The sequence below is a fragment of the Hypanus sabinus genome, chromosome 4 (assembly GCF_030144855.1).
Source record: "Hypanus sabinus isolate sHypSab1 chromosome 4, sHypSab1.hap1, whole genome shotgun sequence".
NCBI lineage: Eukaryota > Metazoa > Chordata > Chondrichthyes > Myliobatiformes > Dasyatidae > Hypanus > Hypanus sabinus.
The window spans coordinates 170,503,710-170,527,481 of record NC_082709.1 but is presented as its reverse complement, the minus strand read 5'-3'; the positions used below and the strand labels follow the sequence as shown (position 1 = coordinate 170,527,481).

Below are 23,772 nucleotides of genomic sequence, written 5' to 3'. Positions count from 1 at the left end.
GATAACAGTCCTATGAAGTGTCTTGGAATATTTTCATTATAGGAATGGTGCTATACAAATGGAAGTACCGGTTCTTATAGAAGTTACTAATTTACCGAGATATATTACTAGCAAGCTCTGCATATACTCCTCTTTCCTAAGTGAATGCACTGAGTGGATTACTCAAGGCTGGCTTTCTTTGTCATGTGTACATTGAAACACACTGTGGTATGTGTTGTTTGCATCAAATCAAATCAGGAAGGATTGTGCTGAGCAGTTCATAAATGTTACTACGCTTCTGGTGCCAACATAGTCTGCTCACAATTCACTAATCCTAACCGTGTGTCTTTGGAATGTGGGAGGAAACCAGAGCGCCTGGGGAAAACACACATGTTCACAGGGTGAACGTATAAACTTCTTACAGACAGAGGCAGGAATCGAACCTGATCTTATATCAGAGGCTATAAAGTGACTGTGCTAACTGTTACTCTACCATGTGGTTATATACCTCCTGGCTGGCCACTCTAAGGGGTATTGAAGAGTGGGTCTAAAATTTCCCAACCTGGGTCCACAGCCCCTTTGCTGAATGGTATTGGACCATAGTATAAAAAGGTTGAGAATCCCTGCTCTTGAGACCCATATGAACCAGACTAGATGAGGAAAAGCAGATTTTCATCCCTCATATGGGACTTGCTTAGGTGGCCATCTTGGTCAGCATGGACAAGATGGGCAGAAGGGTCTTTTCTTATGCTGTATTGTTCTGTGACTCTATAAGGATGGCAACTAGTTTTCTCATCATGCCTTTTAATTCCATACTTAATATTTAAGTTTAAATTCTCAGCTCCCAGGATGGGATTTGAACTCATGTCCACAGGTCAGTCATTCCCGACTTTAAGAACGAGTATAGTAACTTAATCCAGTATTAATCTGTGACACTCGTTTTGCTGCATTTGTTCTAAATCCTAACATTATTTAATGTATGTCCTCTATTGCAATACACCCTCCACTACAAACTGAAAACTAACACAACTAGAAAAGATGTAATGATGCAGCTCTATAAAACTCTAGTTAGGTCACACTTGCAGTACTGTGTCCAGTTCTGGTCGCCTCACTATAGGAAGGATGTGGAAGCATTGGAAAGGGTACAGAGGAGATTTACCAGGATGCTGCCTGGTTTAGAGAGTATGCATTATGATCAGAGATTAAGGGAGGTAGGGCTTTACTCTTTGGAGAGAAGGAGGATGAGAGGAGACATGATAGAGGCATACAAGCTATTAAGAGGAATAGGCCGAGTGGACAGCCAGCACCTCTTCCCCAGGACACCACTGCTCAGTTCAAGAGGACATGGCTTCAAGGTAAGGGGAGGGAAGTTCAAGGAGGATATTAGAGGAAGGTTTTTCACTCAGAGAGTGGTTGGTGCGTGGAATGCACTGCCTGAGTCAGTGGTGGAGGCAGATACAGTAGTGAAGTTTAAGAGACTACTAGACAAGTATATGGAGGAATTTAAGGTGGGCGGTTATATGGGAGGCAGGGTTTGAAGGTCGGCACAACATTGTGGGCCGAAGGGCCTGTACTGTGCTGTACTATTCTATGTTCTATGAAATATTTATTATTATTATTAAAATACAGAGCAGAAAAGGCCTTTCCGGCCTTTCGAGCCGCACCGTCCAGCAATCTCCCAATTTAATCCCAGTGGCGGGAATTGAACCCGTGTCGCTGCCACTGTGAAATGTTGTGCCAGCTACTACACTGCCGTGCCGCTCCTAGTACTAACTAGTAATACTGGCCACCCCTAGTAATAAAAAATAGTAATAGCTCAGTTCTTCAGTTTAACTTGTATCCTATAATGATAGCTACTTGGAATAGTGTGATTATTGCCTTGGAAGAAAAAAAGGGCAAATAATTTCCACAAGAAGAGGAGCTAAGTAGTCAGCTAATAACTTTTACCGGTTTGTTAATTGAGAGAGGAATATTGCTCAGAAGTTTTGGGAGATCTCTCGGTTCCCTTATGAATAGCGTTATGGAATGTTTTGTGCCCAGTCGATGAACAAACAAAGCGGAACAACCTCCTCATATCAGTTGTTTAATTGTTCACCACAGTCCGTGGGTGGATATGGCAGAGTTGCAGAGCTCTGACCTGATCTGCTGTCAGCTGCTCCAGGCAGTCATGTAGAAAATAAAATACTTTCGGTGAGAAAGAATATGAAGGTTAGGAATTAGATGAAGCAACTTGAGAGAAAGCTCCTGTGCAGTATAAATTCCACCACAGGATGGCTATTAATACAGTGTGAATTTACTCTAAGTGGCCACATTAGTACTTGTACACCTGCTCATTAATGCAAATATCTAATCAGCCAATCATGTGGCAGCATCTCAATGCATTAAAGCATGCGGGCATGGTTAGGAGGTTCAGTTATGTAAGAGATTCAGCAGATGTTGGAAATCCAGACTGACAAATACAACTCAGCAGGTCGTGCAGCACCAATGGAGAGGAATAAACAGTTTATGTTTTAAGCAGAAACCCTTCATCAGTTGTTCAGACTAAGTGTCAGAATGGGGAAGAAATATAATGTGACTTTGACCATGGAATAATCATTGGTGGCAGGCGGGTGGTTTGAGTATCTCAGAAACTGCTGATCTCCTGAGATTTTCACACACAACAGTCTCTAGAGTTTACAAAGTCTAGAGTTCTGTGCATGTAAGTGCCTCGTTAATGAGAGAGGTCAGAGGAGAATGCCTAGACTGGTTCAAGCTGACAGGAAGGCAACTAACTCAAATAACCATGTGTTACAACAGTGGTATGCAGAAGAGCATCTCTGAATGCATATAACATCAAATCTTGAGGTGTATGTTATAGCAGTTGAAGACCATAAAAATGCACTCAGTCGCCATTTTATTAGGTACATGAAGTTCCTAATAAAGTGGTTATCAACTATGTATAATTATCTAGATGGATAAATTATGAATTGAACCATGTTTTTCACCTATCTGGAATGTATAAAACTTCTAAAATATTTTGATTCACTACGTCCTTTACACTTAAGCTGTGATTTTGTACTGGAGCCATCTGCTTTCTTCCAGTTCTGTGAAAACAACAATCTTTTTCTTCAATCCCTGCTGCTCCAAAATCCACATCTACTTTCTCCAACTAAAATCCTTCACCTAGGTAGTAGCAGCATTTAGCTATTTAATAATTTCATTTTATATTTATCATTCAAGGAAAATATCAATGAAGAAACCCCTCGAGGTGACTGCAGATGGAGTGGAAAACATGGGAATGTCAAGTGAAAGTGTAAATGATTTGCAGTATCCTTCAGGTAAGCGCTCTTGGAGTGTCACATTCACAGGTGAAAATCTGTTCCTCCCCCCTTCTCCTGCTACCTCCAACTTTGATTTGTAGTCCTAATTTCACACTTCCAGTATATTGCATGACACAGGCCAGTCAATGGTTGTCATGGCAACATCGTTTAAAGAAGTGTAAAACACAATATGGTGCCTACTTCTATCCTCAGCAGGAGTGGAAACTGGAAGGAGAGTGATGAATTATGTTAAGTTCTTCCATGTGCATTCAGGTAAATCAGAGAGTAATCCTACAGTTAAATATTTAGTAAATTTCTCAATAAGTTAGAAGATGTTTAACTAACTGGAATTCAGAAGAATGAGGGGTGACCTCATTGAAACTTTATGAATAGAGAAAGGCCTTGACAGAGTGGATGTGGAGAGGATGCTTCCTATGGTGGGAGAGTCTAAGACTAAAAGGCACAACGTCAGAATAGAGGGGTGTCCTTTAAGAATGGAGATGAGGAGGATTTTCTTTAGCTGGAGAGTGGTGAATCTGTGGAATTTGTTGCTACAGGCAGCTGTGGAGGCCAAGTGTGTATATATATTTAAGGCAGAGGCTGATAGATTATTGATTGGTCAGGGCTTGAAAGGATATGGGGAGAAGGAAGGATATTGGGGCTGAGAGGGAAAATGGATCAGCCATGATGAAATGGTGGTGAAGACTCAATGGGCCAAATGGCCTAATTCTGCTCCTATATCTTATGGTCTTATGATCTAAAAGAATAAGAGAAAATTGCATTAATAGAAACAGATTGATTACAAAACCAAGGAAGTTAAACAAAACTAGCACCAGCCTACCCACCATCCAGGACATACAGTTAGTTACTGTCTGTTATATCACTGCTGTTTAGGGCAGCTTTTATACTGTTTTCATAATCTTTTTTTTTGACCATTCAGGGTTGTTAGCCCTGATCTGAGCCTGGAGGACCAGTGGACCACTCTTAGTCTGGCCTCTACCTTATCACCTGTCACATGGGTGAACCTATCAAGAGTCAAAGCACAAGGCCCTGACTCCAGCCAACATAGCTCTCCAGGTCATTGAGGTAGACTAGCCTCCAAACACTATGACATGGCTGTGGTCCGCTTGGAGGACCAGAGGCATCCAGTATATACAGAAAGGTGCTGGTAAAAGGCCAGCAATATCTTGAAGACTCCTACCCACCCTGCTCATGGACTGTTTGCCCCACTCCCATCACAGAAGAGACTATGCAGCATCCATAGCAGGACCACCAGACTCAAAAACAGCTACTTCCCCTAAGCCACCTGGTTGATCAACAGCTCCACTAATTAATCCACCCCACCACCACTACATATACGTCACCTAGTGTCACTTTATGTGTGTTACAATCAGTCTATGCACTATGTGGCCACTTTACTAGGTACCTCCTGCACCCAATAAATTGGCCACTGAATTTATGTTCATGATCTGCTGCTGCTGTAACCCGTCTACTTCAAAGTCCAGTGTGTTGTCCATTCAGAGATGCACTTTTGCGCACCACTGTTGCAGTGTTTGCTTTACTTAAGTTACTGTCACCTTCCTGTCAGCTAGAACCAGTCTGGTCATTCTCCTCTGACCTCTCTCATTGAGGTGTTTTCTCCCACAGAACCAGATGTTTTTTTTTGCTGATTTTTTTGCACCATTCTCTGTAAACTCGCGACTGTTGTGTGTGAAAATCTGACCAGCTTCTGAGATGCCCAGACTCTCAAACCACCCAGTCTAGCACCAATGATCATTCCACAGACAAAGTTGCTTGGATCACATTTCTTGCCCGTTCTTATGTTTGGTCTGAATGACATCTGAACCTCTTGATTACGTCTGCCTGCTTTTATACGTTGAGTTGCTGCCACATGCTCGACTGATTGGACATTTGCATTAATGAGCAAGTTTACCGGAGTACCCAATAACTGAGCCACTGAGTTTACATAACGGCTACTCGTGCATTGCTTTTATATTTATATTTATTGTTCTTTGTTTGTTTTTTTATTGTGTTCTTTATATATTTTTTGTATTGGATCCAGAGTAACAACAATTTTGTTCTCCTTCACACCCATGTACTGAAGAACGATAATGGATCTTGAGTCTAAACCTTCCTTGTAAGCAAAACCAAAACTGAATGCAGTGGTCTCAATGCTACTGCATAAAACTTTGGTTCGGCCACATTTGGAGTACTGTGTTCCTTTCTGGTTGCCGCAGTACAGGAAGGTTGTTGAGGATTTGCCCAGGGTGCAGAGTGGCTCACCAGGTTAATGCCTGCATTAGGGGGTATTAGCTCGGAGGAGAGGTTGGACAGAGTCGGACTGTTTTTGCTGCAGTGTCGGTGGCTGGAGGGAGATCTGACAGAAGGTGATAAAATTATGAGAGGCAAAGGTAGTCAGAGTCTCTTGCTCAGGGTAGAATCATCAAACACTGGAGATCATAGATGTAAAGTGGGGGCAGTTGAAAGGAGGTGTGAAGGACAAGGGTTTTTATACCAAGAGTGGTAAGCACCTGGAATGTGCTGATAGAGGTGCTGGTAGAATCAGACATGGAAGTGGCATTTAGGGAGACTCATGAACACGGAGGGACTGAGGAGATATGGATTCGGTGCAGGCCAATAGGAGTAGATTTATTTAATGTTATAGAACAAAGAACATAGAACAGACCCTTTGCCCCACAAGGTTGTGCCGCCTTTAAACCTACTCTAAGATCAACATAACTCTTCCCTCCTACATAGCCCTCCATTTTGTTTGGCACAGATATTGTGGACCAAAAGGCCTCTCCTTGCTCTATGTTCTCTGCTAAGCTAAAACTCAGTCTTCCTTTGGAATATAACCATATAACCATATAAAAATTACAGCACCGAAACAAGCCATCTCGGCCCTTCTAGTCCGTGCTGAATGCTTACTCTCACCTAGTCCCACCGACCTGCACTCAGCTCATAAGTCTCCATTCCTTTCCTGTCCATATACCTTTTCTTTCTGAATCTGTTTATTGATTTTAAACAAACATAAATAAAACATGAATACAAAGAGCTTGAGAGTACATAATTAATAGGTTAAGGTACAAATACAAATAGATAATAATCCATATATAATAACCTCCCAAACTCATACTGGTTACAAACAATTGAGAAAATAAGAACCCCCCACCAAAAAAAAAGAAAAAAAAAATCTAACCAACATGGGCCATTGCATTATGTCAAATATACACAGTAGCGTCAATAACTCCGCACCTCCATCCAAATAATTAAGGATGATAAGAGTAAGGTTTAGGAAAAGTCAACTTAGCTCATATGAAAATGTTGAATAAATGGTCTCCAAGTTTCTTCAAATTTAACTGAAGGGTCAAAGACAACACTTCTAATTTTTTCTAAACTCAAACAAGAAATAGTTTGAGAAAACCACTGAAATATAGTTGGAGGATTAATTTCTTTCCAGTTCAATAGGATAGATCTTCTAGCCATTAAGGTAACAAATGCAATCATCCGCCGGGCTGAGGGGGGGATAAACAACTATTATCCACCATTGGTAAACTGAAAATTACAGTAATAGGATGCGGTTGCAATTTAATATTCAGAACTGTTGAAATAATACCAAAAATATCTTTCCAATAATTTTGCAAACAGGGGCAAGACCAAAACATGTGGGTCAATGAAGTGACTTCAGAATGACATCTGTCACAGGTTGGATTAACATAAGAATAAAATAGAGCAAATTTATCCTTGGACATGAGAGCCCTATGTACAACCTTAAATTGTATTAGGGCATGTTTAGCACAAATAGAAGAAGAATTGACTAATTGTTAAATTTTCTCCCACTGTTCTGTGAGTTTAAGACAGTGAAGTTCTTTTTCCCATTCCTTCTTAATCTTTTCTGATACTTCTGGCTGTATTTTCACGATCATATTATAAATGATGGCTACTAAACCCCTCTGGCAAGGATTCAGAGCTAAAATTTTTCCGTAATATCCATTGGACATGATTTTGGAAAAGACTGTAACATATTATTCAAGAAATTTCTAACTTTTAAGTATCTAAAAAATGAGATTTAGGCAAATTATATTTATTGGATAGCTGTTCAAAGGACATAAAACTGTTATCTAAAAATAGATCACAAAAACATATTGTACCTTTTTTCCATAACACAAAGGCTTGATCCATAAAAGAGGGCTAAAAAAAAGTTAGATATAATAGGGCTTGATAAGATAAACTTATTCAAGCAGAAGAATTTACAAAATTGAAACCATATTTGTAATGTATGTTTTACTATAGGATTAGTTATTTGTTTATTCAATTTAGATAAAGCAAAAGGAAGTGAAGATCCTAAAATAGAAAACAATGTCCTGTCCATATACCTATTCAATTTTACTTTAAATGACAGTATCGATCCTGCCTCTACCACTTCTACTGGAAGCTCGTTCCACACAGCTACCATCCTCTGAGTAAAGAAATTCCCCCTCGTGTTACCCCTAAACTTTTGCCCCCTAACTCTCAACTCATGTCCTCTTGTTTGAATGCTGTGCCCAACTCTGCATGTTACATTTAAGGTAGAAAATGTGTGAAGACATTAACTAAGATGGTGTCAAAGGGGAGGGTCTTCATTTGCTTGGAAACATTAGGCATTCAACTTAAGGGGCTCAATATTGTTACTTTAAGTAAGTCAAGTTAAGTTTACTGTCATTTAACTGTATACATGTATATAACCATATAATGTATATAGAAATGAGACGTTTCTTCACAGGGTTAATCATTAAAGGACACAGTAATAAGGTCACTAGCTCCAGAAGTGAGATAAGAAGTAGTTACTTGTTATTATTTGGAGTACATGACTGAAAGGGTGAAGATTGTAATTACTTACAAAAGGAATTGTATAAATATGTGAAAGGGGAAACATTGCTGGGAAGGGTAGGGCTAGATATAAATATGGCAGGTCAAGAACAAGGTGGGACAGTAGTTAGGTTATTGTACTAGCAACCAATGACCTGAACAATGGCCCAGAGACATATTCTGTAATTATAGTCTGGTGTTATTAATGAAGAGCACAAACCTACTAGATTATGGTTAGTGAGTTGTGGGCATGGTATGTGGGCAAGTGTGGTAACAATTCCTAGCTCAAGCCTTGCTGATTTGATTTGACACAAACAACGTATTTCACTGTATATTTCGATGTACATGTGACAAGTAAAGCTCATCTTATCTTCATCATCATTATGTACCGAGTCGTTTGACGTGGGTGATCATGGTCCCACGACCTAGATTGTTATTGGCAAATATTTCTACAGAAGTGGTTTCCCATTGCTGTGTTCCGGGCAGAATCTTACAAGACGGGTGACCCCAGCCATTATCAATACCCTTCTGAGGTTGTTTGCCTGGTGTCAGTGGTTGCATAACCAGGACTTGTGATATGTACCACCTACTTCCATGGCTTCAAGTGACCTGGATCAGAGGGCTAAGCAGGTGCAACACCTAGTTCAAAGGTGACCTATGGGCTAGCAGAGGGAAGGAGCGTCATACACCTCCTTTGATAGAGACGTATCTCCACCCTGCCACGTAATCTTTTCTTAGATTGTCATAAAAAGCCTACAGGTCTATTAACGTACTTATATAGAGATCTGATCTGGCTTATGTGATTTCGGAACTGATGGTTACTCAGAACATAGCGCAGAACAGCACAGGAATAAGGCCTTTAGCCCACAATATCTGTGCAAAGCATGACGTTAAATTAAACTAAATCTATCTGCCTGCACATGATCCATCTCCCTCATTCTCTATATGTTCTTGTGCCTGTTTAAATCCCTCATGAATACTACTACTGTGCCTTCTTCCACCACAACCCCGGGCAGCCTGTTCCAGACACCAACCACTTTCTATGTAAAAACCCTGCCCCATGTATCTGCAGTAAACTTTGCCCCTTTAATCTTACATGCATATATCATAGAATTTGACAGTTCTACACAGGGAAGAAGATTTTGATTATCTAGCCTATTTCAGTCTTCCTTAATTTTTTTAAGCTTCTGTTAGTTCACCCCTCAGCCTCCTACACACTGGAAAAACAAATCCAATTTCTCCAACCTCTCCTTAACACTAATGCTCTCTAGGCCAGGCAACATCCTGAAGGACCTCTTCAGCACCTTCTCCACCATCCACATCTTTCCTGAATGGGCCAACCAGAATTGCACACATTAACCTAACACCACCCTCAAAAATCCTCAGAGAAAACCATGCAGATGAGAGGGAAATAGAGATGGTCAAAAAATAATGCCTTTGGATGAACAACATAGCAACAGATAGCTGTTCCAAAGAACAGCTGTAGGTACAATAGGAATCAAATTGTCTCCTTCTCTGCTGCAATATCCTTTGACTTCATTCAATTCATTTGGCCGCTTTCCAAGATGACAGTGATTGGGTTCAAGGAATCAAAGATTCAAACTACATTTAAAACATAGAATGTAGAAAATTTACAGCCCACAATGTTGTGCCGACCATGTGACCTACTCTAGAAGCTGTCCCGAATTTTCCTTTCACATAGCCCTTGATTTTTCTAAGCTCCATGCACCTATCTCTTAAAAGACCCACTGTAGCTGCCTCTACCACCTGCCAGCAGTGCATTCCACGCACCGACCACTTTCTGTGTGAAAAACCTACCTCTGACATCCCCTTTGTACCTACTTCCAAGCACCTTAAAACTATGCCTTCTCATGTTAGCCATTTCAGCCCTGGGGGAAAGCCTCTGGCTATCTGCATAATCAATGTCTCTCATCATCTTATGCACCTCTATCAGGTCGCCTCTCATCTCTGTCGCTCCAAGGAGAAAAGGCCAAGTTCTCTTAACCTATTCTCATAAGGCATGCTCCCCAATCCAGGCAACATCCCTGTAAATCTCCTCTGCACTCTCTATAGTCTCCACATCCTTCTTGTAGTGAGGTGACCAGAACTGAACATAATATTCCACGTGGGGTCTAACTAAAGTCTTGTATAGCTGTAACGTTACCTCACGGCTCCTGAATTCAATCCCATGGTTGATGAAGGCCATCATACCATATGCCTTCTTAACAACACTGTCAACCTGCACAGCAGCTTTGAGTTCCCTATGGACATAGACTCCAAGATCTCACTCATCCTCCACACTGCCAAGAGTCTTACCATTAATACTGTATTCTGTCTTCAAATTTGACCTTCCAAAATGAACCACTTCACATTTTTCTGGGTTGAACTCCATTCTTTATTATCAAAGAATGTATAAATTATACAACCTAGAAATTTATTTGTCACAGATAGCCACAAAGCACGAAACCCAAAAGCACCCAATCAGTGAAAAAACGAATAAAAAATAAAAATAAAAGATGAACAACTAATGTGCAAGAGGAAAAAAACACAAATCATGCAAACAATTAAAATGAGCAACAATTCGAACCAAAAATTGAGTCCTCAGATCTGAACCTAGGAGCAGCCCAGAGTAGGCCCAAAGCCTTGCTTATCAGTTCATCAAATTAGCGGACACGGAGACAACAGACGGGGCAGTCTTTATAGCCTCAGCGGCATAAAGAGAGAGGAGTGACTATCACGGACAACAAGCAAAATCAGCTCCTGGCCCAGATCCCGACAGCTTGTCTTTTTAGTCTATCTGGGCTGGTGTTTAAGTTGACAAACCAACAGAACAGTGAACGGCTCTGGTACCCTGGAGAGAGAAGTGAACATCACAGAGAGGGAGCAAAATCTGGACCGCTTCCAATCTGGACCGTTATTTAATTTGTCTAAACAGGGTATTGTACTTCACACTAGGACCCAGGTGCTGCTGCATCAAAAGGCTCTGGACCTAGATCATGCTATCCAATGACTTGCTGCTGGCCCAGATTTCACTGCCCAGCCCGAAGAGGCTCTCTAGCTCTCGAGCTAGTTATATGGGCACCAAATCTCCTCTGCCCAAGCCCTGATTTCTCCTCTTGGTGCCCAGAATAATCCAACCTCACACCTGGGACAGTTGTATTGGCATCATAACTCCATCTGCATTGATACTGCAACACACCATCACGGCTCATCCCCCAAACTCACCTCACCATCGTTTGCCCCTTCACTGTCTGCGGTGATAATGTAACACAATTTACCTCAGAAAATGTATTTTTAGTGATGTTTTTAGTCGGATTTCTTAACTTTTTGATTACCAGAAAGCTGTCAGTAGTGTTCAGTAGTGCAATCTTAAACAGGTTATGTCTGATTTGTCTTTCACCCCAATCAAATTTGGATAGGAACGCATGAAATAAGAAGGAAGCTTCAAAAACAAAACAGATAATTCAGTAACAAATAATCTAGAAGACTGTAGAAATTGAAATAAGAACAAAATTTATAGGAAATAGGTTGGGCAGCATCTGTTTTGTGCTGAAGGTTGCAACATGTCCAGATAGAAGATGTGACGCTGCTCCTCAAGCTTACATTGGGCATCATTATCTTAGTGTAGATGGCCATAGAAAGTTGGATCTGAATGAGTGGGATGGAGAACTAAAGTTGCAGGTAGCAAGGAATCACTGGTGTTCTGCAAAGATGGATAATTCAAACTTGGTGTCAATCAACGTGCAATTATTGCAACAACTGATGATAGTCGAGTCATAATTTGTAACCATTTACTACGTGCATTGTAGTTACAAAGGAGAAATTTATTAAAAATTCTTGTGAAAATATAACAATGTAAGCTGTTAGTAAGCTGTTCTTGATATTGTTTCATGACCAGGTTTGGCTTCACCCTACTGGATTGATACATGTTCTGGAGAAAAGAGCAACAATATCTTGGAGGTAGGTAATGATGATTTGGTTAACATGATGCTTTCATGTATGATCAGTAGGCTAAGTATCAAAGGTCATGTCCCGCCTACCTGTTGGGAAAATAACAGTAAGATTATTAAAAGATATTTGGGTATGTTTTCTACAAAATGTGTAGGATTATTCACAAATCTGAATTGTTTAGATGTTAGGTATTTGCCATCTATATCAATGATCAGCAGATAACTGGATCAGCAGATTTGCAGATGACACCAAGATTGGGGATGTAGTGGATGGTGAGGAAGGTTATCAGAGCTTGCAGTGGGATCTGGACCAGCTGGGAAAATGGACTGAAAATTAGCAGATGGACTTTACTGCAGACAAGTGTGAGGTTTTGCACTTTGGTAGGACCAACCAGGGTAGGTCTTACACACTGAATGGTAGGGTACCGAAGAGTGCTACAGAACAATGGATCTGTGAGTACAGGTCCATAGTTCATTGAATGTAGCATCACACGTAGATAGGGCTGCACAGAAAGCTTTTGGCACATTGGCTTCATAAATCAAAGTACAGGAGATGGGATGTTATGTTGAAGTTGTATAAGACATTGGTGAAGCCCAATTTGAAGTATTGTATACTGTTTTCCACAGGGAATATGAAAATAAGGTTGAAAGAGTACAGATGAAATTTACGCGGATGTTGCTGGTACTGGAGGACCCGAGTTATAAGGAAAGATCGATAGGATAGGACTTTGTTCCTTGGAATGTCGAAGATTAAAGGGGGATTTGACAGAGGCATACAAAATTATGAGAGGCATAGATATGGTAAATGTAAGCAGGCTTTTTCCACTGAGGATGGGTGGGACAACAAGTAGAGGTCATGGGTTAAGGGTGGAAAGTGAAAGGTTTAAGGGGAACATTAAGGGAAACCTCTTCACTTAGAGGGTTGAGAGCATGTGGAACAGGTGATGCATGAAAGCTTGATTTCAATGTTTAAGAGAAGTTTGGATAGGTACATGGATGGTAGAGTATGGCGGGCAACGGTCCCGGTGCAGGTCAATAGGAGTAGGCAGTTTAAATGGTTCAGTATGGATTAGATGAGCTGAAGTGCAGTGCTGACAGACAATAAGGGTCAAAATCATACGAGGTAGATTGTGAGGTCAAGATTCCATCTTATGGTACTGAACCATTGAATAGTTTGATAACAGCAGGGAAGAAGCTGTCCTTGAGCCTGGTTGTACAGTACAAGCTTCAGGCTTGTGCCTTCTGCCCAGTGGGAAAGAGGAGAATACACAACATCCAGGCGGGTGGCGTCTTTGAGATCAGGTTTGATGACTAAATGAACGGCGCTAGGATACTGAGTCACAGGGAGATTTCTGAGCCCAAATTTTTGGAGGCCTGGCAGGTCAGCTCTTGGCCTATCGAGTTTGCTCTGCCATTCCACAATGCCTGATTCATGATCCCTCTCAACCCCATTCTCTCGCTTCCTTCCAATTTGCTTTGACACTCTTACTAACCAAGAACCTATGAACCTCTGCTTTAAAGGATCAGGCTGGTTTTTACAGCACTTCAATAGTTTCGCAGTTATAATGCCTGGCACTACTAATTTATTTAGTGTCTATTTAGTTACTCAATTCAGTCTAATTTCTCCAACACAACAGCTTATACCTCTGGATAGTACTGCAATAACCACTGTGCTACAGGACCCAGTGAGTATTGGACTATTCCTTCTGCACCAAAGAGTGAAAGTCTTAACACATAGATTGATTAAATATCCTCACAAACAACAGAGACAAAAGCAAAGAGACAAGAACAGCATAGTGAGTAGGTTATAACAAAGAGAACTGAATTAGAGATGGGAATTTGAATGCAACTATGGCTGGCAGAGAACTTCAATCCAAATAACCAAATTAAGTTGATACAGAAGGAAAGGAAACCATGAATATCAACTTCTGGTAGTTTTTCCCATTCCAGCTTCCCACTTCTCTTCATCTGCTCATCATGTCTTTCTGGTGCCCCTGCTCTTTCCCTTTCTCCCACCGTCCACTCACGTCTCCAAACAGATTACAACCTCTTCCACGTATTGACTGTCAACTTCTCCCTTCATTCCCCCTCTGCTTTCACCTGTTGGCTTGTATTCCTTCCCCTCCCATTACCTTCTTGTTCAGGCTTCTTCCCCCTTCCTTTCCAGAGCTGAAGAAGGGTCTCAGACCCAAATGTTGACTTTTCATTCCTTTCCCTAGATGCTTCCTGGCCTGCTGATTTCCTCCATCATTTTTGTGTTTTCTGCTCTGGATTTCCACCATCTTCAGAATCTCTTGTCTTTATGAAGTTCATGGTCTGTTGGAGGACTATGCATTTCAGGGAAAGAGAATATCTTTTCTAGTATAGGATTTGCATGACTCCATCCACAAATGTGATTAACATTTAACTCCCTCCTCAGGTTAGGAACTATTAGGGATGGATGAGAAGTGACAGCTTTGCCATAGTAGTTGCACTTTACAAAGGACAAAAGCCGCAGGATCACAGGGATGGAGTAACTGACCTGCAAGATTTTCACAATAATGGTACATTGTTATATCTTCTCTGAGGATCATCACCTTGTCATGGTGGAGAGATTTGTGAGTTCCTGACATCCTGAGAGTGATGCTGTCTCCAGATAGGGTCACCCATGGTAGTAAGGTCAAGGGGAATGTTCAAGACGAAGAGCTGTCTGACCAAGACCTCAATGGTGAAGCTGGCAAAAGATGCTGACACATCACAATGGCACTGAAGTTGGAGGATGTCTGCAGCATTTAAGGATCCCCAGGCACCTTGCATTTCATGCCACTGGAGCCTGACCTCGATCTTGTCATGGACCATGTGGTGGCCTCTCATGCATCAGCCTCCTGCGTTAAACAAAGTCAAGCACAGGCGTTCTACATTAAGGGAATCCACCTAACATTCCGGGTTCCAGTACGAGCTGAAAGTCATCCAGCTGCAGCTCCAGTTCCTGAACACAGTGTCTAAAGAGCTGAAGCTCCATACACTTTGTGCTGATGTAGTTATCGGGGAAAGTGGAGGTCCCTGAGAGTTCCCATATCTCACACAAAAAGCATACCACTAATCCTGGGCCCATTGTCATTGCATTAGATATGTACTAATAGACAACCAAAGAGGAAAAAAACCTTACTAGAAACTTACTTAGTACCTGTGCCTATGCTTGTGCAAGTCTGTTCATGCCCAAACCTGTTCAGTCAATTCCTGAGCACTCTAACACTACACCACCAACAATGGCTGCTCTGCTTACACCTCGCTTCTTTTTATTGGCCTTTACTGATGCCAAATCCATTGCAGGCTGCTGAAAACGAGAATTAGCAAGGAAACTTGACACCAGGAGGATAGTAAGCTAAAGAGTAAATGCTTAATCAGAGATAGCATTTAACAAAACTATTAAGAAGCAGAGATAGAGAATTGGAGGGGGTAGGAAAAGAAATCTCATACTTAAGGAGGCAGCGAGGATTAGGAAGAGAATTCCATAGCTTGAGCCTGGATAACTGAGGCATCAGTCACCAATGAAATCCAAAAATGAAGGAACACAGAGGCCTTTGAGGGTTTTGAGGCTGGAAGAATTTATAGAGGAATGAATAATCAAATCATGGTGCCATTTGTGTACAACACACGTGTGCAGGTCAAATTATCGATAAATAAAGGAAGTTCAACCCAGTATTGTATTAACATGGAAGCACAGTACAGCCCTTTGGCCTTACTCTGAGATCAATCCAACCCTTCCCTCCTACACACCCTCCATTTTTCAATCACCCATGTGTTTATCTAAGTTTCTTAATTGCTCTTACTATATCTGCCTCTGCCATCACCTCTGGCAGCATGTTCCACACATCTACCATTCCGTGTAAAACAAAACTTACCTAATATCCTGTGTAAACTTTCCTCCAATCACCTTAAAATTATGCCCCTTGTATTATCCATTTCCACCCTGGGAAAAAATCTCTGGCTGTTCACTTGATCTATTCCTCTTATCATCTCGAACACCATTTTTTTGTTGGCCAGTTATTTTTTATTTGAAGATACAGCACAGTAAAAGGCCCTTCTGGCCCAATGAGCCTGTGCCACCCTGTATATCCATGTGACTGACTGACCTATTAATCTGTAGATCTTCAGAATGTGGGAGGGAACTGGAGCGGTCGGAGGAAACCTACAGGGAGAACATACAACTCCTTACAGACAGCAGCTTAATTCAGCACAGGTCTCTGTACTGTAATAGGATTCTGCTAACTGCTAACTGCTGTTTAGATTCCTATCCTCAGATAAACTAACACACCTTTTAATATTTGGCATCATGCATTTGAGTAAAGTGCTAAGAGTTACCCTGACTGCCAGCAAACAGTATTTCCATTCCAACCACAAAAAAATTAAATTATAACTTAATAAGCAGCAGTTCTTTTAATTATTACTGTAGGCCGATGGGCCTTGAAACACTTTGGAAAATGAATTGCACTTTGCAATTGCAATGATAATTATGTGGGAAACGTGGGCACCGTTCCCACTAAAAGCAAATGAGATGAGCAGGCCAATATCTGTTTTTTGGTAGCATTAACAGGAGGAGGAATTTGGGCTGAGATACTGCAGGAAATCCTTGCACTTCTTTGAGCAGCATATTCAGAGAAGATGCACCAAAGCAAATAGTCTTCATGTTCCATTTTAAATGAAGGACTTGGCCACGGATTGTACTTTCTCCCAGTTAGTTCACTGACCAGCAAATCAGGATGTGTAGAGCTGAATACTTGGGTTTTTATATCAGCAATTGCTCTCTCCTGTGCCTCGTGCTTGCGAATTTCTCCCTCACGTCTTTAAGAAACTGAGTGAGTCAGTAAATATTTGGAATATGAAAACAGGAAGTGCTGGGAAACCTCAGCAGGTCACAGAGCATTGGTGGGAAAATAAATAATGTTTCCTAAGTAAGAAATGAAATTAAGGCGCAGGGAGGGTAGGGTAGAGGTGGACAGGACAACGTGAATATATTTAGGGTGAGGTTGGGTTGTCATGTATGCTGTGCATATGGATCAATCCATTACACACTGCATTGAAATAGAACAAAGAGAATCTGTACGGCAGGTAAACGATGAATTTCAAGATCAAAATGAAATTGATTGTAAGGCCAGGAGCCCATCTTATCACACCAGGAAGCATTTACTAGCCTTATTACAGTGGAGTAGAAGTTGACTTTGAACCTGGTGGGGGTTGCTTTCAGGATTTTGAATCTTCTTCCTGATGGGAGAGTGGAGAAGAGAGAATGTCCAGGGTGAGCGAGGTCTTTGATTATGCTCCCTTCTTTACTGAGGGAACAAGTGTAGACAGAGACCATGGAGAGGACACTGTTTTCTATGGGCAGGTAGAGGTAGCATGAACACAAAACCCAAAATCCATCTATTTATCTATTTACTTATTGTGTTTGCACGGTTTATCTTTTGCACTTTGGTCATTTGTCTGTCTTGTTTATGTGTAGTATTTTCCATTGGTTCTGTTGTATTTCTTTGTTCTACTGTGAATGCCTGCAAGAAAATGAATCTCAGGGTAATATGTGGTGATATATTCACACTTTGCTAATAAATGCACTTTGAACTTTGAACTGCTTCTGTTCATATGAGGTTCCTGGTGGACCAACTTCTGCTGTCATCACCAGCACATGACATAAGGCAGTCTCTATGATAATGGGGCATTGATGAATGTTGATGAGCTAAAGGTAATTGTTTATGTTCTCATCCTCCTTTTTGCTCCAATGGAACAGAAAGTTTCCCATAGACATTCCTCCACAGGCAATGAATTTATGAAAATTATTGAGTTGCCTTCTCGCCATCTGAAACGCTAGGTTATAATCCAGCAATCATATGCAGAGATACGGCCAGGAGATAGATCTTCAGTGCTAATCATCAATCATCCGTTTAGACCAAACCTACATTAACTCATTTTCTTAAATTCTTCCTACATTGTCATCAACTCTCCCAGATTTTTCCACTCACCGTTAAGCCAGGGGAAATTTACAGTGATCAATAATCTAGTAGCCTGCACACCTTTGAGATGTGGGATAAAACTGAAATATCATGAGGAAACATACAGAGTCACAGGTAGCATCGAAAGTCAGGCTTTCAGGCACCACGAGGAATCAGTTGCATTAGCTAGGGTGTTGTATCGCTGTGGGTGTAATCCTGTGTATTTAATAAGAAGAGGACAATCAACCTGGGGGTGCCAGTTTGGTTGTAGGTCAAGCAGCAAATCTTTCCCCCACTGGTGCCAAAAGCTGGGGCTTTTGTGCGGAGCTGTGACCTTTGCTGTCAACTCATAAAAAAGGCAAAAGCACATTGCTCAAGGTACAGGACCCAGTTAGCAATGAAAGAATTGGCAGTGTGTCATTGGTCACCTCTTAATCACCACTGTCACATTTACTTATTCATTGTTTAGAGATACAGCATGGTAACAGAACCTTCCACTCCATTAAGTCCATGGTGCCAAGTTACACCCCTGTGACCAATTAACATACTAACCTGTACATCTTTGGAATGTGGGAGGAAACTGGAGCACTCAGAGGAAATCCACATGGTCACAGGGAGAACATACGGACCTTACAGTCAGAAAAAGAAATTGAACTAGGGTCACCGGTTCTGTAAAAAAGCTAGGTAATGATAGAGAGCTCAAAGATTATAAAGCTAGCAGGAAGAAGCTTAAGAAAGAAATTAGGAGAGCCAGAAAGGGCCATGAGAAGGCCTTGGCAAGCAGGATTAAGGAAAACCCCAAGGCATTCTACAAGTTTGTGATGAGCAAGAGGATAAGACGTGAGAGAATAGGACCTATCAAATGTGACAGTGGAAAAGTGTGTATGGAACCGGAGGAGATAGCAGATGTACTTAATGAGTACTTTGCTTCAGTAATCACTACAGAAAAGGATCTTGGTGATTGTAGGGATGACTAACAGCAGACTGAAAACCTTGAGCATGTAGTTATTAAGAAAGAAGATGTGCAGGAGCTTTTGGAAAGCACCAAGTTGGATAAGTCACAGGGACCGGACGAGATGTAACACAGGCTACTGTGGGAGGTGAGGGAGGAGATTGCTGAGCCTCTGGCAATGATTTTGCATCATCAATAGGGACAGGAGAGGTTCGGAGGATTGGAGGGTTGCGGATGTTGTTCCTTTATTCAAAAAAGGGAGTAGAGATAGCCCAGGAAATTGTAGACCAGTGAGTCTTACTTCAGTGGTTGGTAAGTTGATGGAGAATATACTAAGAGGCAGGATTTAAGAACATTTGGAGAGGCATAATATGATTAGGAATAGTCAGCATGGCTTTGTCAAGGGCAGGTCGTGCCTTACGAGCCTGATTGAATTTTTTGAGGATGTGACTAAACACATTGATGCAGGAAGAGCAGTAGATATAGTGTATATAGATTTCAGAAAGGCATTTGACAAGGTACCCCATGCAAGGCTTATTGATAAAGTAAGGAGACATGGAATCCAAGGGGAAATTGCTTTGTCGATCTAGAACTGGCTTGCCCACAGAACGCAAAGAGTAGTTGTAGACGGGTCATATTCTGCATGGAGGTCGGTCACCAGTGGAGTGCCTCAGGGATCAGTTCTGGATTCCCTAATTGTTGTGATTTTTATAAATGACCTGGATGAGGAAGTGGAGGGATGGGTTAGAAAGTTTGCTGATGACACAAAGGTTGGAGGTGTTGTGGATAGTGTGGAGGTCTGTCAGAGGTTGTGGGACATTGATAGGATGCAAAACTGGGCTGAGAAGTGGCAGATGGAGTTCAACCCAGATAAGTGTGAGGTGGTTCATATTGGTAGGTCAAATATGATGGCAGAATATAGCATTAATGTTAAGTCTCTTGGCAGTGTGAACCAAAGGGATCTTGGGGTCCGAGTCCATAGGACACTTGAAGCTGCTGCGCAGGTTGACTCTGGTTAAGAAAGCATGCAGTGCATTAGCCTTCATCAATCATGAGTCTAGGTTTAGGAGCTGAGAGGTAATGTTTCAGCTATATAGGACCCTGGTCAGATCCCAATTGGAATACTGTGCTCAGTTTTGGTCACTTCACTACAGGAAGGATGTGGAAACTATAGAAAAGGTACAGAAGAGATTTACAAAGATGTTGCCTGGATTGGGGACTGTGGTGGAGGCGGATATGATAGGATCTTTTTAGAGATTCCTGGACAGGTACATGGAGCACAGAAAATTAGTGGGCTATGGGTAACCTTAGGTAATTTCTCAGCTAAGGGCATGTTCGGCACAGCTTAGTGAGCTGTATTGCGCTGAAGGTTTTCTATGTATCTCCGTTTCCATGTTAATAGTGTTACTCTAACCACTACCTCCTGTGCTAACCCTGTTAAAAGATTCTCTGGAATTCCCTTTCCTGATCCCAGTCTTTTCCCTGAACTGTGAGAAGAGATCATTAGTCAGCCATTCAGCCCTAGGCTTGCAGCAAGCTCATCTCAGGGGTTGATAAGATCAGGCCATCCCATTGGCTGGGAAGGCAGGAGTGGACACAAGGCGCACTGGAGAGTGCCACCCCCCTTTCTTCATATTTTCTGTCTTCTCCTTGTTAGCTTTTATTACCACTGCTCTGTGGAGAGAATTCTTCAAGTTCTGAGCCTTTTTCCTTTGGTCAGCGCAGCTGTTAGTTCAGTAAGCCCCAAAGGTTCCCTTCACACAGATTTACACTCTGTGACTACTTTACTAGATTCCTTCTGTACGTGGTCTTCTGTTTCTGTTGGTCGTCCTCTTCAAGGTTCGACATGCTATGCTTTCAGGGAAGGTTGAGAGAATTGGGAAGCTTTTAAAAACTTACAGACAGCAACTAAAATAAACATTAGGGGGGAGAAGATGAAATATGAAAGCAAGCTAGCAAACAATATCAATGTGAATAGTAAAAGCTTTTTTAAATAGGTAGAAAATAAAAGAGAGGTGGGAGTGGACATAGGACCGCTGTAAAATGAGTTTGGAGAAATAATAATGGGGGACAAGAAGATGGCTGATGAATTAAATGAGTATTTTGCATCAGTCTTCACTGTGGAAGACATTAGCAGTGTGCCAGATGTTGAAGGGAGCGAGGGAAGTGGGTGCAGTTATTATTACAAGGGAGAAGGTGCTCAAAAAGCTGTAAGACCTAAGGGTACATAAATCACCTGGACCAGATGAATTGCACCCTAGGGTTCTGAAAGCGGTAGTGGTAGAGACTGTGGTGGCATTAGTAATGATCTTTCAAAAATCTTTGGACTCTGGCATGGTATCAGAGGACTGAAAAATTGCAGAAGTCTCTCCATCCCTTTAGAAAGGAGGAAGGCAGCAGAAAAAAATACATTATAGACCAGTTAGCCTGACCTCAGTGGTTGGGAAGACGTTGGAATCAATTTTTAAGGATGTTATAGAGAATTTGGTGACATAGGACAAAATAGGACAAAGTCAGTATAGTTTCCTTAAGGGAAAATTTTGCCTGACAGACCTGTTGGAATGCTTTGAGGACATTACAAGTAGGATAGATAAAAGGGATGCAGTCAATGTTGTATATTTGAACTTACAGAAGGCCTTTGACAAGTTGCCACACATGAGTCTGCTTACCAAGTTAAGAGCACATGTTATTACAGGAAAGTAACTGGCATAGTTAGAGCATTTGCTGATTGGTAGGAGGCAGTGAGTGGGAATAAAAGGTTCCTTTTCTGGTTGGCTGCCAGTGTCTAGTGGTGTTCCGAAGGGATCAGTGTTGGGACTGCTTCTTTTTATGCTGTGTGTAAATGATTTAGATGATGGAATAAATGGCTTTGTTGCCAAGTTTGCAGATGATCCCAAGATTGGTGGAGGGTCAGGTGGTGCTGAAGAACCTTGGACAGATTAGGAGAATGGACAAGGAAGTGGCAAATAAAATACAATGTTGGAAAATGCATGGCCATGCTCTTTGGTAGAAGAAATAAATGTGCGGACCATCTTCTAAACAGGGAGAACAATCCAAAAATTTGAGATGCAAAGGGGACTTGGGAGTCCTTGTGCAGAACATCCTAAAGGTTAACTTGCAGGTTGAGTCGGTGGTGAGGAAGGCAAATGCAATGTTAGCATTCACTTCAAATGGTCTAGAATACAAGAGCAGGGATGTGATGTTTGAGGCTTTATGAGGCACTGGCGAGTATTATGAACAGTTTTCGGCTCCTCGTCTAAGAAAATATGTCGCTGGCATTGGAGAGGGTAAAGAGGAGCTTCGCAAGGATGATTCTGGGAATGAAAGAGTTATCATACAAGGAGCTCTGGGTCTATACTTGCTGGATTAGAAAGATGAGGGGGTATCCCATTGAAACCTTTGAAATGTTGAAAGGCCTTGACAAAGCAGATGTGGAAAGGATATTTCCCATGGTGGAGAGACTAGGACAAGAGGGCACAGCCTTAGGATAGAGGAGTTTCCATTTAAAACAGAGATCTGGAGCAATTTCTTTAGCCCAGAGGGTGGTGAATTGTGTAATTTATTACCACAGGCAACTGTGGAGGCCAGGTTGTTGGGTGTATTTAAGGCAGAGATTGATAGGTTCTTGATTGGACACAGCATCAAAGGTTACGGGGAGAATGCCGGGTAGTGGGGCTGAGGAGGGGAAAAAAGGATCAGCCATGATTGAATGGCAGAGACTTGATGGGCCAAATGGCCGAACTCTGCTCCTATGACTTATGTCTTCTAGTCTAAAATCTGCTTCATCACCTACAACTGGAACTGCCGGAAGAATTCCATCATTAACTATATTTTTGGCCGGGGATAATGACAGCCTGACATGCAGCAACAGTTTATTCTGTTGTCAGGATGGGCTTGATCATACTTGCCCCTATATATTAAATGAAGGGCATTTTTGTGTATTTGTTTTACTGTTAAGAGCAGGATTAAGCTCCTTCACATGGGTTCACATTGATCTTCCTTTAGTTTACAATGGGTTTTGTTATGTGTGCAAGGAACAAGAACGATAGTGGAGCAGTAAGATTCAGCGTTTTTACCATGTTAGTAACAGTACACACTGGGCAACATACAGCGAGGGAGCAACGAACCTGAATAGCTGAGATGAAAATACGCTCTCGAAAGCCCACGCCAAAAGTGAGGGTCTCCTTTGTGTAGGAGGCTCAATTGATTCACCATACAATTAATCAGCTGCATGCAAACTTGCTACGGTTCAGTTTTGCACCTGAATTTCAGCAGAGTATTTGGATTACAGTACAAGCAAAATGCTGAAACCCTGCTTTGGAAAGTGATTCACAAAATTTACATTATATTTCAATGTATCTCAAATGGCAGTGAGTTCTGATGAATGCTGATGTGCAAATTTGTTTGTGTGAGTTGTGGAGCATCTTTCTTGGTACTACAATTAATGAGATGAGCTAGTAGATTGTAAACCTTCTCCGTGACATGCTGTACACCATAGATACTAGCTCTTGACATGGCAATCTGAATTAGCTTTGATTCTGCTTGTAATCTTTGCAAAAACAGCAGCCTGATTTAGCCTGGCTCTGCTGATGTCTTCATTGGCAAGGGGGGATTTGTTGCTACATTTCCAGCTATTGGGTAGAAATTAATCTACACCTCTGAAACAAACTGCATTGTGTTGCTGAAAATCACATTAGCCTGGGTTAGAGCGATTTTTCTCACACTTCTGGTGCCCCAGTGCTTGTCACCAAGCTCTTCTTCTTTCTTTTGCTCATTTG

The 23,772-nt window shown here is 41.6% G+C and overlaps 1 protein-coding gene across 8 annotated transcripts in view; it reads left to right on the top strand.

The window, feature by feature from the left end:
- Positions 1-23,772, top strand: part of igsf5b (immunoglobulin superfamily, member 5b) — a 71,855-nt gene that overhangs the window by 27,907 nt on the left and 20,176 nt on the right. For 7 of the 8 annotated variants that reach the window (XM_059968771.1, XM_059968770.1, XM_059968764.1 and 4 more), the window contains 2 exons: positions 3,199-3,296; positions 12,025-12,086. In XM_059968771.1, the coding sequence (XP_059824754.1) occupies positions 3,199-3,296; positions 12,025-12,086 (160 nt within the window). Of the gene's footprint in view, positions 1-3,198; positions 3,297-12,024; positions 12,087-13,713 lie in introns of all 8 variants that reach the window. The other variant, XM_059968769.1, reaches the window with a different exon arrangement.